The sequence below is a fragment of the Amyelois transitella genome, chromosome 14 (assembly GCF_032362555.1).
Source record: "Amyelois transitella isolate CPQ chromosome 14, ilAmyTran1.1, whole genome shotgun sequence".
Classification (NCBI taxonomy): domain Eukaryota; kingdom Metazoa; phylum Arthropoda; class Insecta; order Lepidoptera; family Pyralidae; genus Amyelois; species Amyelois transitella.
Genome location: NC_083517.1, coordinates 5,157,210 through 5,173,420, shown reverse-complemented (window position 1 = coordinate 5,173,420; position 16,211 = coordinate 5,157,210). Strand labels below are relative to the sequence as shown.

Sequence of the window (16,211 nt, the reverse complement as noted above, 5' to 3'; positions counted from 1 at the left end):
CACATAAGGAATATAGACGTGATTATATGTTATTTCTAGCAAAAAGTATGTAGTTATGTATGTAACTTCTGCAAGATTTGTCGGTCTCTTTGCAAATATAATCAAAATCGGTCCAATCGCTTTTATTTTAATAAATGATTAGACACATGCTAATTTTACAAGTATGCTGCAAACCATATTATAAAAAAATTGAATTACTAACACTACCTTCAATTTGTACACAAAAATAAGCATTTATTTACTCAAATAAAAGATACACATACATATCACACAAGAAATAAAAATAACTTATGCATTCAACCTGCAAGAATAAAAATGCTCCACCAAAGCCCATTTCATATGGGAATAAAAATTTATAATAAACTACCAAATTCTATAAAAAATGAAAATAAATTAACTCACGTTAATAAAAAAAATTAATCTATGCTTCTTCAAAACAATTTTTATTCTATAGATGAGTACCTTAATTTAAATAAGTAGTAGGATTATAATACGTTTGAATTTGAATTTGAAATCTTATTTTGTGCACAATTTTACTACTATTTTAGATACTAATTTACTAAGAGCAATCTAAACTACTAAATTAAGTTATTTAAGTTCATAATAAAACCGTACGTAGGTGAAGGCTTAATGTTTAAGAATTTTTAGGGAAAAAATAATAACCATTAGGACAATTTGGGTACTTGACTAAGCATTCTGGTAACACTGGCTTACTTGTGTCATGTTGTATAATGTTGCCAACTTAACGCTTACGGCGTTAGTTTTAGCTTTTTGCCTTCAACGCTCAACACTCATTGTCTTTCTATTCCAATATTTGGCGCTCTTTAAAATGGTTGACAAGTTGTGATAAAAAAAAACATGAAATTCAATTAGTTTAACTTTAATTCGTGAAAATTTAAGTTAAACACACAAAAGAAATTTACCGGTTTAATTTTATGATTATCGGATTTATGGTCTTCTTTCTACTACGTCCCTGTTAGGATAAGGCTTAAATACATCAGCTCATTTCACATTATCGGTCTGCTAGAATTACTTATATTCTCTAACTTTTTATTGTACCTACTTACATACATAACATAAACAACATGTACCTACTTGATTATGGAAATATTTACAATTCACAACTTTATTACAAAATAAATTCAAAACGTCCTTAACCTACCTAGATAATGCGTCAGAATAAACTTTCAGCACCAATCTAAAAATAACAAAGTATATCAGGTTCAATGCCAGTGCTTTGTGTTGCCATGATTTTAATGCTATTTAATTACTATAATTATTTTGTGCAAAATCTAAAAGAATGTAGTTATATTTTTTTTTGTTAGTCACTATTGTTTAAGATCTTTATCGCTTGCTTTTCAAATAAAATTTTGTTTTTGTACCTCTTTTTGGGATCGATTTAGCGCATCCTCGTCGGAGACAGTTGACAACACTCGCTAGATGATTTGTAGAGGGCAACACTATGGCAACTAACTTATCAATACAAACAAAACAAAATCAATACATTTGCGGCGTTGTTTTCATTGTCTCTTTTGTTTTACTTTGAATTTGAAAGATAATTATATGTTTAAGCAAAAAAATTAATTAGCCAGTGCTTCTTGTATTGTTCATTTGTGGACGACATGACCAGGCGGCAGGACAATGGCCTGCCCGCAATCCGCAACCAAGAAATTGAAAGTATTGATGATCGGATTCACGCAACTTTAGTACTAAGAGCCAAGCTTTTAATGCTCCAGTAAGTAAATTATATCTATTCAGTACTCTACATTATACCTGTATTAAGTCTAAATTACTTGAATTGGAGCAAACATTTGGTAGATAAATATAAAGTTTTTTACCTTTAATATTTCTACAAAATTTATTGCAAAAAGAGGACTAAAAAGTTAGAACCCAATTAAATATATCTCAAAAAATACAATGTACTATAGACTCATGGCTCTCAAGTATAACTTGAGTAAGACTTAAGCATAAACCCAGGAATATTCTATGAGAAACTGTACACAAAAAAAATAATCTAACAGATATTTACTGCAGAGCAAACAATATTACCGACAATGCAATAACCGGTCAACTGACATAATGCAAGCAGTCAATACAATTATTGCATTGCATTGCAATAGTTCTGTTGATTTCAGAGAATATTAATGATTTATTTTCTATCTTGTGTAGTAAATATGTATATGTAAATTTACATAAATAAATAAATATTATTAATTTAATTTCTTTATTGTAATATAAGTGTATTTCAATGTTTCAGGGCTCAAATTCACAAACTCCGAATCAAGAAGAAAAGGTTGGGTCTCATATAAACTTGTCACAAATTTAGCAGTTGTTGATTATGTTCTGTTTATTTGGATAGTATAACAAGGTAATTTGTTTTCTCAGTGTGATTTACTGTGGACAATATTATATTAACAGATATTTTCTTTCAATAAATTTATTTAAATAGTTTATCTGAAACTTTTAGTTGAATATGTTACACTTAGTTAATTTTGTGCTTAATATGTTTTTTCTCTAATTCCAGGTGGATTCATTGCTGGCTGGAATATCTGGTGTAAAAATAATGTATTGTAACCATCATAAATTTATTGTTACTTTCTTCTTTATAAATATATATATATTGAACATAGAGGCACATAACAGTTTAGTACCTACCAAGTATCCAAACATGAATAATTATAACCAAGTCGAACAGACTTGACCATTTTAGAATAAAAATAAAGAATGTGGGATGGTAATGAACTCGCGAGAACATCAACAGCTTAAATGTTATATCAATAGTGAAAATTAATAAAATATGAACAAATTATACTACAAGTCTACTATCTACTACAAGTGTTAAGTTACACCTTTACCAAACCTAACAATTTTTATAGTGACTGGATTCTAAGCCTTCAATCGTCTTGGTGTGGTGTACTGTGATACAAATATTGTTGATATTAGAAATAATTAAAAAAGGCCACTTGAGTTGCCTTGTACTGAATGGAGTATGTGATACACTTCGGCATATACATAAATATTACTTGAACTGAAAAAGGGATGTTGCAATTTTGTAACCCTTCATAAAAAAAAGAAAGAAATTTTTGTAAAATTTCCCTTCATAAGAAAAAGAAAGAAACTAGGAAATTTACTGCCTTTTGTTGTTCTTCCAGTGTGTGTGAATTGTCATACCAATTTAACTATTATATTATTTGGCAGTATTTCTTAATGAAATATCTGCCTATCTTATTAGCAAGTAAATAGTCGTGACAAAATAAATACACTAAATGAATGGGAGAGATAAAATGTAATCAATCCAAATATATGTGGATGGCATACATATTAGATTTTTATTTCAATGAATGTAATCATTTAACGTGATATATTACTAGTTGTTAGAAATAGACATTTGTTATTGTTTTATATAATCATAGCACTTTACGTTTCTGTACCTAGTACATGTTTATTGATCTGATTAAATTATTGATGTGATATCTAAGCCTTTATTTAATTAACCTAATCAACCTTGCGTTTAACCACACGCACAAAGCATAATGGATTTAATTCCTCAGAACATGAGATAGAAAATAATATCAAAAGTAAACTGTAGGGTGCGCCCGTGCTTTAATTCATGTTATTCATACCCGTCACTAGATGGCATCTTAAAATAAATGGAAGTCTTCTCTTAAAAATCGGAATAATATAAGACTAAAAAAAAACCTTATTGAAATTGTGTTTGAAAACAAGTGGAGAATCCTACTAATATTATAAATGCCCAAGTTTGTAAGGAGGTGTGTGTCTTTGTCAGACAAGTTTGCCGAAATTTAACTTAGACATTTGAATAATCAGTTAAAAGTTACAGAGAACGTAGTCGCGGGCAATATACTTATTTTGATACTAGCTGTATCAAAATAAGTAGGTAGGCAAGTATATTTTGATAAACATAACACCATGCTCAACAGTATACGAAGAACACTAACAATAGCATGATTAATGTATGGTTGACAAAAGAGGGCATTTTATTGGACACAGAAATTTTAAATTGCACCGCGAACAATTCACTGTTCGAATAGGTATATCCATATACACATCGCCGCAATCGATTTTTTTTGTTTACAAGTCGCGGTTCATAGCAACGTAGTATTTCAGATACAGGCTGTAAACAAGTGCAGTGATGGATGACGAGAAATCTAAGGAAGAAATAGAGGATTGGAAAGTGTACGAAGCTTTGTGTAGCAAATCTCCAACTGAAGACGTAAGTTGTCAAAATTTCTTTTTAGGATTCCCTAGTCTCGCATGTTTTGTTGCAATAAATAACCTTCATTTGTTTCTCTATTACAATTATTATAAAGTCAATATCAAAATAAGAACACTAAAAGTGTCCAGCAGTACCTTGACCTTACATAAGCAAGTAGATAAATAGTTTTTTTTTCCTTATCGTCATAAAATTGATATCCATAACTTACCACAAGCTTTTTATATACCTACTTACAATAAACAATTTTATCACCAACAAATTTATTTCTGTAATGTATTAATGTATGGGTGTGAAAGTTGGGTATGGCAAAAGAAGCACGAAAGCAAAATAAATGCAGTGGAAATAAGAGCGTTACGGAGTACCTATGATGGGTGTGAAATTGAGTGACCGGATAGGGAACAGCGCGGTAAGGGAATGTTGTGATGTGAAAGAAGATGTACCTAGTTACAGGAATAGTAAAGGGTTCGTTAAGATGGTTTGGTCATATGGAGAGGATGAATGCATGTTGACTAAGCAGATATACAAGGGGAGTGTGGAGGGAAAGGTCGGGGTGGGAAGACCTAGACGAACGTATCTTGATCAAATTAAGGACGTCCTGGTAAAGGGCCAGGTTAAGAGTACCCGAAACCGCCGCTTGCATGAAGAGAGTTATGAATGTGGATGAAGCGAAGGAAGTATGCAGAGATCGTGGCAAGTGGAAAGAGGTAATCTCTGCCTACCCCTCCGGGAACGAGGCGTGATTTTATGTATGTATGTAAAATTATCTCTCTCTCATATCTCCGTGTTCCCGGTTGCACCGTCCACGAAAGTATTTCGTTTCAGGGTCCGGGGTCCACCTTCCGACTTTTCTCTCTCCACTAAATTAAAGACATTAAAGATATTATCTATAGCTTCGCCGTCGCATACTTATTGACCACCAGCTCATGTGTAAGTACCTACTTAGGTAAAAGAAAAAATATAGGTAGGTACTTTTTTATATCATGGGCATTAGATCAACCGATATTCGTTATATGTACATACATATAATCACGTCTATATCCCTTGCGAAATAGGTAGAACCAAGTTTAGAAAAGACTGAAAGACCACGTTCATCTGTATTGCTCAATGATGGAATTGAGACTCAAGTAGCGACAGGTTGCTAGCCCATCGCCTACAATCGTTATACCTTTGTGTTATACACCGCTTTACAATCTTTACCATTTTTAAGTATAGCACTGTGCAATCCTTCATTAAACGATAAATAAAAAGATCAATATGTAAGAACCGTAACTGAACGAGCAGTAACGAAAGAACAACTATAATACATATACCTACACTTGTAGGTAGGTGCAATTCGTACGTACAGGCAGAATTAGCGAAGCTTTTTGTCGTCGGCATCCGATAAAAACAAAAGAAAACGCAGAGATTAGGCTGTGCGGCTTTCGGATGAAAATTTTACCTTATTATTCGATGAGATTTTTTTAACCATTTCATACTATCTACATAGATACTTAGTACCTAGTTATAAAAACAAAGTCGTCGGTGGTCATATAGTCACATTGTTAAGGTGCCAGACTCAGGTACCCACCTCCTACAAAAGAACTCGCGAATTTTTTTTTTTGCCGATATAAATATTTTTATATTTCTTTGGTAGACAGAAAGGCCACGTTCAATTGCATTGCTTGATGATCAAATTGAGATTCAAATAGTGACAAGACTGTTAACTATGTATGTTTACCCCGCAAGGGATATAGACGTGACTACGTGTTTGTATGTTTTTGGTTGCCTATGTACTTAGGTAAGTATAATATCATTAATCTGGGTCGGGTTGTATAAATATAATTTTTTTAATTAGATACATTTTACTCCTCTGAATACTGATTTTGTTGAGTTTAGCATTTGTATGGATAATATAAAATGTTATTGAAAAGGATAGGCTACATCGATTGATCTGTCGAGTGTGTTATTGAGAAATATCCTGTTCTTAACCGTTTCTATGTAACCAAGGAATTCCAACCCGTCACGTTTTCCTCAATTAAAATAATTAGGGGCCCAACTGGACAAACAAACGTTTACGTATGTTTTTTCATATTCATAGATTCTCATAAACCTTATTCACAATACCTATCGTCTTACGTTTCATTTGCAGTCCGTAAAATACCTTAAAGGTACTTATGTAGGGTAATTCCTCGTACCTCGTACGGATCACTCTGGCATATAAATACCGCTAACTGTATAATTCAATCAAGTCAATAGCTTAGTTGCTTCCTTTAGAAAGGTTTTTTTCCAATGACAAGTTCACTATATAGGACGGAATCGTCGCGACCTCGTTATCTAAGCAACAAGGCGAAATGGGTAATAATTCGGTGGGGAGACTTCCCCGGTTTCATGTAAGTAGGATGTAAGCCAAGCCGGCGCAGTGAGCAAGCAGAATCGTGACTGCTTAGCTTGAAATAGCGACCCATAACACGCTAGGTACATTTCCAACAAGAACCGCTTCAAGCCCGTAGTCGTCTTTCATACGTCAAATAACACTGTCTCTTTATGTTGCGATAAGAAAAATACCAATATGGATTTTTGTAAGTTATTAACGTAATTAAATGTTATTAATTGGTAATGCAGTAAAATTCGCCGATGTTCCACCGGTTATGGAGTTTATTAAAGGAAATATTATTTACAGATGGAGGCCGATGTTGCTAATGACGTCGTCACCGCATTGAGAAGTGATCTTGCTGGTCTGCAGTACAAAAGAGACAAATTAATTTCTGAAGTGTGTATTATGACATCTCATTACTTAAATTTTACATTTTTTTAAATATGTGTTATATTTTAAAAAGATGTCCCAAATAAAATAGATTATCTTACTTTTTTACAGAACACGGATTTAAAAAACCAAATGCTTTCGCGAGATCAGAGGATATTAGAACAGCAAGTGGAAATCGACCACTTGCGTGAGCAGAATGCCAGGCAGAGTGCTGTCATCTCATCACTCAGAAAGAAAATCCAGGATCTGGAGGACATACAACGCAGTTTACAAACGTCCCAAGGAAGAAGTGAAGTCACAGTACAGACACTTCAACGTGACAACCGTTACTGTGAAGAGAAAATAAAGGATTTAGAAAAAAAGCTCCGATCCCTAGAGTTGGAGTGTCACAATGAGGAACAACACAAAGAGAATGCCCGCTGCCAGTTTCACGACTTGGTGCGGAGGCTTTCTGCAGCTTTGGAGTTCGATTTTTGCGACACCACTCACAGTCACTCCCCTGAAACTCTTATCATCAAGGCCGCCGAACTTGTTCAAGAAATCACCAGACTTAAAAATAAATGCATGAACACTACTGATAACTTATCAACGGTGGAACAAGATTTAAGAAGTTGCAGAGATGCTTTGGAAAGAGCAAATTCTGACAAAGAAATGTTACAGCGTCAACTATCCTCTCAATTATTAGATATTGAAAGGCTCAAACAAGAGAAAGAGTCCTTGTCTGTCTCTAATAGGGTTTTGGAAAGAGAATTACACGAAGCACGAGAGAAGTTATCGCATTGTTCTAAAAACCTTAACGTGGTAACCGACAACGTAAATCAGAATGAATCCATTATTATACAACTGAAAGGTAATATAATTAATTATTCCTTTTACTAGGTGGGTACATAATGAAATCGAAATATCTTAGTAAAATATTATAGTTATTTTTATTAAGCCCTTTTTAAGCTATTAGGTACTTTATAATGTTAAGTACATAAAGAAACAGATCTAACCTATTTAATATGTTTTAGAGGACCTTAGACACAGAGAAGAAAAATACCAAAGACTTCAGGCAGAATTTCGGAACACGATGGAATCCCTCGCAATCTTGTTGAGCCTGCCCACTCGGTTTGTGGAAGCTCACGAGAGCACTATCAAGGATCGGATACGCGAACTATTGAGTGAAAACAAAGATAGGGCCGTGGTGAGTGCCTATTAAATTATATTTTGCTTTATTCTATAGGGGCGTTGGTGAGAAATATTTGTTCGAACAAGATGTTCTAACAAATATTCCTACCTTAATGTTGAATATATTATGTAGGGTTTTAGTTTAACTCAGATGTTAGGTCTACGTCAGGTTAATCCAAGTTTCCATAATCCTGACGTCTTTTAAATATCATCGTTATTAACCTATAATATCAAAAATCATTAAGGAATGCATAATGTGATAAGGCCGCCTATTCCGCATGACCTAAATCGACATGTAATTTTTTTCTAATATACTACAGAGAATTTCATTCCTTCATTAAATTATGACAGCAAATCGAAGCTCTTCGCGACAAGTTAGCGGCTGAATCCCAGCAATTAAGTAGAACAGCTCACCTGCACGACCAGGCCACCACCCGGGTCCGTATCCTAGAAGACGAGAGGAACATGCTGGAAGCCAAGGTTCACAAATTAGAAGCCGAGCTCAACGCTATGGAACTTTCTAGAGATAGCCTAAGGAAAGACAAAGCAAATGTAAGTCTACCTATGTAGAAAAGAATATTCATATTTTTGCGCTTGGAGGTATTTCTTTATAACATTGACCGGATCTTTAAAATAAAATAAATATATGTAGATTCTTTAAATTAAAATAAGATCAAAACATGTGTCTTTATCCCTTATATAGCCAAAAATCTCGAAAAGTTCAAAAGAGGACTTTCAGCATAATAGCTTCATGATGGAATTTAAATTGAGATGACAAGTTCCTACCAAATCATATAAAAAAATAATACAAAGTTATTTACCCTTCCCATTGATTACCATTCCCTAAAATCTGCATTGGAGAAGTAGCTGGCACATACTTATCATAACATTATTTATACGAGTATACGTACTCGATTATATTAGTGCGTCAAAATCAGTAAACGTAATTCCAAACTAATATTAATACGGAAACATGGGCGCGAAAAAAATTGTTTGTAATTTTATTGTTGTTACAGTTTGTAGCATTCCTTGAGCGTCTGGGCAGAACGCTAAATATGGATGAGTTGACGCAGGACATCGGCATAGAGCTGCACACTGAGTCGATAATGCACCGCGCCGAGCAACTTGCTAGACTTGAGAGCGATAAAATTGTTGACAAGGTCAGTGGGGCCGGGCTTCGCTGGCCTGACCAGCAAATGTCCTGTGTATAGGGTGTTTTGCAACTTAGATCCAATGTGATTAAAAAAATTGTAGGTTGGTTGGTGCTGCAATCCTAAAACAGTCCTGAGCTTCGATAACAAATTTAGGATTGATGATATATTTTTTTTTGTGTCGATCTAAAACTGGACTGGCCTAGGGCTATGATACTCGTAATTCAAATTAAAATGTAAAGCAATCTAAACTTCGGTGTCTATTAGATCACTAACAACGATTGCACAAATTAAGGTAATATAATAGTTGTACAATGTTTATTATTAGTTTTAGGTACTATAAGGCCTAAATATTCTGGCTAGACTTTTCGTAGGATCTTTATAAAAAAATACGCCCGGACTCTTAAGTGTATTGTATGTTTTCCTTGTAAATATTCAGTAGAGTTAAGTACAAAAATATCTTAAGAAAGGAAGCCATACTTGCAAAAAGGCTTTACAATTTAAAAATTAATTTATCATAATTAAGTTATTTCATATTATGGTAAATGCTAGAATTAAATTGTCACTGTCAATAAGACGATAGGCTCTTGTAAATTTTCTAAAGAAAAAGTGGTACATGTCATTTTAAAGTATGGACACGACGGTAGGCGTTCAGGATGCATTTCATCTCATTGGGAGTTAACAAGTGTATGTCGTCTTCCTTAATACTTACACTTAACCTTTATATCAAAAGCCATTAAAATTATTTATCGGTTGATTGTTTTATCGAGGAAATAAAATCTACACTCTGTACTATATCTGAAGCAACTCGCTTATTGTGATTGTACAGTTATAATATTTATATTTGTGCGAGTATTTTTTGCCTACGCATATAACTGGTATTTTATTTGTCTGTTGTAGATAAGTGTTTTTGTATATAATTTGTGTTTAATGAGTGTGTGTTTTGTGTACATAGATGCTATATTACGGATACTATGGCACCCTGCCGCGGCTACGAAGAGAAAGGTCATTCCATGATTTGCCTTATCTCAAAGAAGTAAGATTTGTATCATTCCGAATTGGCATGACATTACCGACCTAGTATATTTGGGTATTTAAATTGCAATCAATACCTTTATCCACTAATTACTGTTATTGTTTTAACGCTTAGTGGCTAGCTAATCAATAGTAGATGCAGAGGTTAATTAGGTCTTGAAATGGTATTCATTCAAGTATAATTAGTGCTGACCGTATAAAAAATTATCAGTCGATTTTCATGTACTCATTATTTGGTATACCTATTCATCAAAATACACTTGTAGTAGTGGCCTCTTCAAATGTTTCTTCACAATAGGTAAATTAATGTTCCTAAAGTATATACGTATTTGACTCGAATTTATGAAACATTACCATATACTATGTAATTAATTTATTAACACCTATTGTCATTTTCACTCACTAGCTTGTTTGTTTGGGCATATTATTGACAGAAAAATCGCACCATCCCCATAGATTAATGACAACTCATTCGTATAAATTGTTGCCAAATATTTGTGCAATAACTCGAGGTGCTTACGATTTTATTTGCAGACAGCCGTAGTTTACCAACTACAGAGACGTATAAGAATTCTAAGAGAACAACTGCAGAGGAAAGATCTTCATTTGGATTTGTTACGACGTAAATTGAGTATTCAGGTATGTTTATTATTTTTTATTTACTTCACAGGTAATTATTTCAGACTTATGTCAGAAAATATCATTAAGCCGTACAGCTGAACGTGGCCGTCTTTTTTGGAGAATGTTGGCTCTGTCTATCCCGTAAGGGATAGAGATATAATTTTAATATGTTTCTCAAAAACATCGCTTATCACTTCGTATAGGTACCTATGTAAATATACCACGTTAGTGAATTTCGATGATCAGCTAAAAACGTGTGGGAATCCACTACTCCACTAAAACAAGGAACAAATTATAAAAATTAATACAAAACGAACTTGAAAGTGACCTTTGTGTTATGGTCACCGGCATGTTGGAAAAGGAGTTCGTATCCCGTGGATATCGTAACAGGGTACTACGGGAACAATCTCCTCCACCTAGTGCAACAATCAAAAAATCCAAACTTAGCTATCCAAGTAATCTGTGAACTCATTCTATATAAGCTGAATTTCTCACTTCTGGTATGTTGACATATATGGATCTGTGTGAAACCAAAGAAGAAAACATTTGCTCATTAGACGTTTCGTTTTATTTGACGTTTTACTACTAACACTTTCTGATCGGGAGGGATATTTGGCATAATTTAATTTAGACGGTAATAACGCCAACACGTCTATTCTATTTTGTCGTACTTGTAATTGGTAAACGACTGAATAATGAGTGAATCGTTTACATTTTATCACAAGAAATAGCGGTGTTTCCACACCGTTTCTATCATTTGCAATTTTTTTTAATACTTATCTCGTTATCAAGGTGATAATTATTATAGCGCATTTTTGCCTTTCAACTTATACAAAAATATGAATTTTCAGCATCTTCAAAGGTTCTAAAATTATACATACAATCACATCTATATCCCTTGCCGGGTAGACAAATTACCAATTATAATCATGTTTGTGTTTTATTTTACGTTTAATTAATACTATCATTAGGTATTATAAAACCTGTGTAGGTACATACTTACTTTTCCTCAACGACAGCTACAATAACTGACACCCTACACTACAAATTATTATCACTGATTTATATTTCTAAAGTACACAAGTTCAATTATACCTTATTTAGTTATTAAATAAAGGCCAAATAATTTAAGAATAGTCTATGAAGAATTCGTGATTTGCGCTTCACGCACGAGTTAATGATAGACTTTATACAATTGAAATAAGGAAGAACTGTTTTTAAAGTTATTCATGTTACCACGATTTAAAATCTACAAGATATGAACCAGACTAAAATCTAAGTATTTAATTAAGTTTTGGCTCTTTTTTGGTAAAAAGAATATTGCATTTTATGTACCGGAAACCGAAAAGGGCGATTTGTACTTAATTTTGACTGCTTAATTTATGCAAACTTTTATATTTATGAAGTTATTATTCTGCGTGGTTGTCTTCTTTGTAGTTGAAGAAATATCTTTTTAATTAAATAGGATTATAAATGCAACTATCTACTGTTTGCTTAAGGTTCAATCAGGAGGTAATCTTCTTGTCCATCCAAGACATCTATTAAATATTCATTAGAATTCGCAGTAAGTAATTCTAGGTCTAGGTTCTCGTCATAAATTACTCGTATGAAGATATCGACAGAAATCTAGATTAAAGTTATTTATGTAGTTCACAGCAAGCAAAGACAATGATAATGGCAAATGCGTGTAAGAACGTTAGTATTAAGAACAAGAAGCCTACTGGACCATTGTTTTAAAATGTGCTGCTTATAAATAATACTTACACACGTTTCTATAGATAAAATGGTTAGGACAACTGCATCAACCGGACGGCGGCGGTAAGAGATAGATATTGGACGGTTGGGATGTTTTTATTTTTTTCTTATGGTAAAAGAACATTTAAGTATTTACATAACGATTAAAATTAAATAACAAAAAGAGGGGTTTAGTCTTTTTTTAAAGTAAATTTCATCCCTATCCAGGAAGAAAGCTCCAGAGTCCGCGCTGTAATGCAAGCTGAAAGGGACGAAGCAGTCGGTCGCAGCAAGAAACTCGCGCGACAATGCGACAAACTAGCCGTGCAGTTAAATGATGCGCGCGCGCAAATTCGAGACCTAAACGCCCAGCTGGCTGATGCAGCAGAGTATAAGGTGAGACTGCCCAAGTCTATTTACAGATAGATAAATACATCCTTTGTCATTTAACTGCATGTTATTTAGATTCTTTGCATGTTATTTGTATAAAAAAAATAGATATGTTATATAATTAGATATTTTACGAACCAAATTTTTTCAACCTTGACTAAAACAAACGTTCTAATATTACCTCTCTCATAGGAAGTTCTTTTAAAAAATATTTTTTCATTGCTTAATCATTGAAGTGCCTTTATTAAATTGATAAAATAGGAACACTCTTGTTTTGTTATTATTTCTTTAACCATGACTTTGCGGTTTGAATATAAAGCACCGCACGCCGACGTTTTTCCGATAGGATCTATAGAATGCAATAGTTCATTGACTGCAATCGTGCCAATGCAACAAAATGCATCTGCGTATCTTTCATAGATAACATCTCTGGAACGCGCGCGCAAGATCGAAGAATTACAGAAGAAACTGGAAGAGGCTGATTTGTTGCGCGCCCGTTATAACCGAAAGGTCAACGTACTCAAGGACCAGGTTCGGGCGACTGGAGAAACCTTCGAACAGGAGAGGACGACCACGGAACACCAGATTTCGATGCTAAGAGACGACCTAGCGAGGACTAAGGAGTCGTTAGTCGAGTGCCAGAGGAGAGAAGCCCAATTACTCAGTTTCAGGTATCTATGTTTGTAGAATACAACTTCTACAATTTATACGCATTAGAAATTAGCAATATTTTATCACCATTAACGGGACATCAATTCATATTCAAGGATAAATATGTTGATAAATAGTTTTCTGAGTGACATAAAATATCAACGATATTTTTTTTATACTTACGAAAATAATATTCTAGCCGACCGTAATTTTCATTTGAAACAATGTCTTTAAGAAAAACATTTTTATAAAACCGTTGCAGGCATTCGATCGCGAAACTCCTCGGTATCCTAGTGCCGGCCTCAGTGTCGGACTTCGAGATGGTGTCGCGGCTGCAGAAGCTGATTGACGCCCACCACGACTTTACCGTCGTGTCGCGCCGCTATGATGACCCTACACTGTTAAGAGCCTCTTCGCGGTCGCCTCCGCCCTCTAGGTGTAGAACTAGGACACCGGACCGGTATGTCTTTTAACATAAATATATGTATGAATAACCATCGTTTCGTAGGGAGCGAAATGGTCAAGAAGAACCCTGTACATTCAGGCAATGTCAGATGGGAGTGGTTTCATGTAAAAACCTGACTCCTTACCTGAAAACCTTACTCCAAATAAAAGTTTTGGGCAGTTCCTCAGAGAGGTGGGGAGGCAACGGGGAATAGCGCCAGGAGAATGGTGATAATATAATCAGCACAGTGTAGGTACATATTTTTTTCAGTTCCATCTGCCTCTTGCTATTGCCATTTCAATAGATACATTCCTAAGTACGTCATTGACACAAACATAAATACATACATACACACATATAGTCACGTCTATATCCCTTGCGGGGTAGACAGAGTCGCCTTTTACGACATCCATGGGAAAGAGATCACACGGCACAAAGACAAATATGGCATACCAACTTACATGACACAAACATAAATTCTACTTATGCACGTCTTCATATAGCAACAAGAACCTAAAAAAAACAGTAACATAAATTGATATGCAAATTTTTGTCTTGACGCTACACTGACGCTTGACAAGATTCTGATCAAACAGCCATCATGTGCCACATTTTTTATAGTTTTATTAACAGCAAATTACTAACCGGTAAAAAAGAAAAAAAAACATTATTAGCGCAATACTTTGTAATACATTAACAAGTACTTATCTATTTCTGATTAAAGTCAATTAACCTAAAAATAAAGATACCTATGTATGAGTATGCTCCCAAATGATTAAATTATTTAACTATTTAAATTTTAACTAATAAATAAATCTCATATAAAAATAAACCGTAGTACGTGTACTATACCTACTTGTTTACCTGTTGTATATTCTAACAAAAACAATGCGGTTTGACCATTTCTTCAAACATTGCCCAGATCACAGAAATCTCAACATTATTACTTCAGTAGTTCCACGCATACAATGACATTGCAAGTCTTGATTGCAGGTCTCTCCGGTACGACGACTCAGGGTACGCAGACCCTGCCTTCGAACTTGACGACGAGCTTTACAAGGCGCGCGCCGGCTTGTGACAGTCACGGCGGCGCGCGCGCTTCTAAAACAGCGGGTTTCTTATCGCCAGAGGATCATCAACATTGAAAATACATAGAACATTCATTCCAGCTTTGGTTTATAAAGTCGGTACTTCGTTGATCTGCTGTCGTCTTACACAATCGCTAAAATAAACGCTTAGGAAATGGTATATTCTATAGATCTCACGTGAAATTGTTTATTTAAAAATTAAATCACAAATTGTAATTTCATTAGGTCGCAAACCGGTTAAATGTCATGATAATGAACGTCTGTGGTCGCGTGATTTGTCTTTTTTTTCGTTAAATATAAAACATGCGCTAGACGTATGCCCTTGATAATTGAAAAACAAATTAGTACAAATATTTAAATGCTATTTTCGTTGATTACACTACCTTGTTATCAACCCTACTTAAACTTCACTTGTATTAAATAAAAGTTGGGATTGAGATTGAAAATTCGAACACAAAAATCTTTATCATCCTACGTACATTCCTGCCTAGGAAAAATATAAGTAGTTAGCATATACTTATGCTAACTACTTATATTTTTCCTAGGCATTCCTGTTCCGCCCAAAGAAATGCCAGTCAATAAATCATTATTGAAAGGTAATAACTAAGATAACGTAGATAACTTCACGGATATATGTAGTTGTTAAAGCAATTATCTTTGTCACACCTATTTTATAATGATTGTAGAAATATGTTTTTTTTTAATTAAATTCTACTTTGTTTTAAATCAATTAGGTGTTAATATGTTACTTGTTCTAGTCTTCATGTTCCTAACGTAAAGTGATTAAATTTTCGATCTAGTTTTTAACCGGTTTTCATGTTTCGGTAGTTAATTAAACTTATGTTGTTGTTCAACACTTCATATCAAAAGTTTTATTTTAATTGTCTTCCCATATATTTGTTACTTTTTGACTTATATTAATTTATTTGAAACAGGTTTGAAGACC

The 16,211-nt window shown here is 34.0% G+C and overlaps 1 protein-coding gene and 1 long non-coding RNA gene across 2 annotated transcripts; both read left to right on the top strand.

Moving 5' to 3' along the window:
- Window positions 1-1,465: 1,465 nt before the first annotated feature.
- On the top strand, window positions 1,466-3,407 carry LOC106135295 (uncharacterized). Its single transcript, XR_009657150.1, has 3 exons — window positions 1,466-1,735; window positions 2,258-2,368; window positions 2,525-3,407. It is a non-coding gene; the product is annotated as an uncharacterized LOC106135295 (long non-coding RNA).
- Window positions 3,408-4,148: 741 nt separating this feature from the next.
- LOC132902519 (coiled-coil domain-containing protein 170-like) lies at window positions 4,149-15,773 on the top strand. Its single transcript, XM_060947921.1, has 12 exons — window positions 4,149-4,234; window positions 6,897-6,986; window positions 7,092-7,830; window positions 7,994-8,166; window positions 8,502-8,702; window positions 9,167-9,310; window positions 10,257-10,337; window positions 10,871-10,975; window positions 12,920-13,087; window positions 13,502-13,752; window positions 13,995-14,192; window positions 15,171-15,773. Exons 1-12 carry the CDS (start codon window positions 4,154-4,156, stop codon window positions 15,253-15,255), a joined length of 2,316 nt encoding a protein of 771 aa, XP_060803904.1. The 5' UTR covers window positions 4,149-4,153; the 3' UTR covers window positions 15,256-15,773.
- Window positions 15,774-16,211: the final 438 nt, after the last annotated feature.

What these genes read in the sequence shown, in the direction of transcription:
- LOC132902519 (XM_060947921.1), top strand. Translation starts at nt 4,154, where the DNA reads ATGGATGACGAGAAATCTAAGGAAGAAATAGAGGATTGGAAAGTGTAC. An exon ending in GCAAATCTCCAACTGAAGAC is followed by an intron (nt 4,235 to 6,896) that starts GTAAGTTGTCAA and finishes TATTATTTACAG; the next exon opens with ATGGAGGCCGATGTTGCTAA. An exon ending in ATTTGCCTTATCTCAAAGAA is followed by an intron (nt 10,338 to 10,870) that starts GTAAGATTTGTA and finishes TTTTATTTGCAG; the next exon opens with ACAGCCGTAGTTTACCAACT.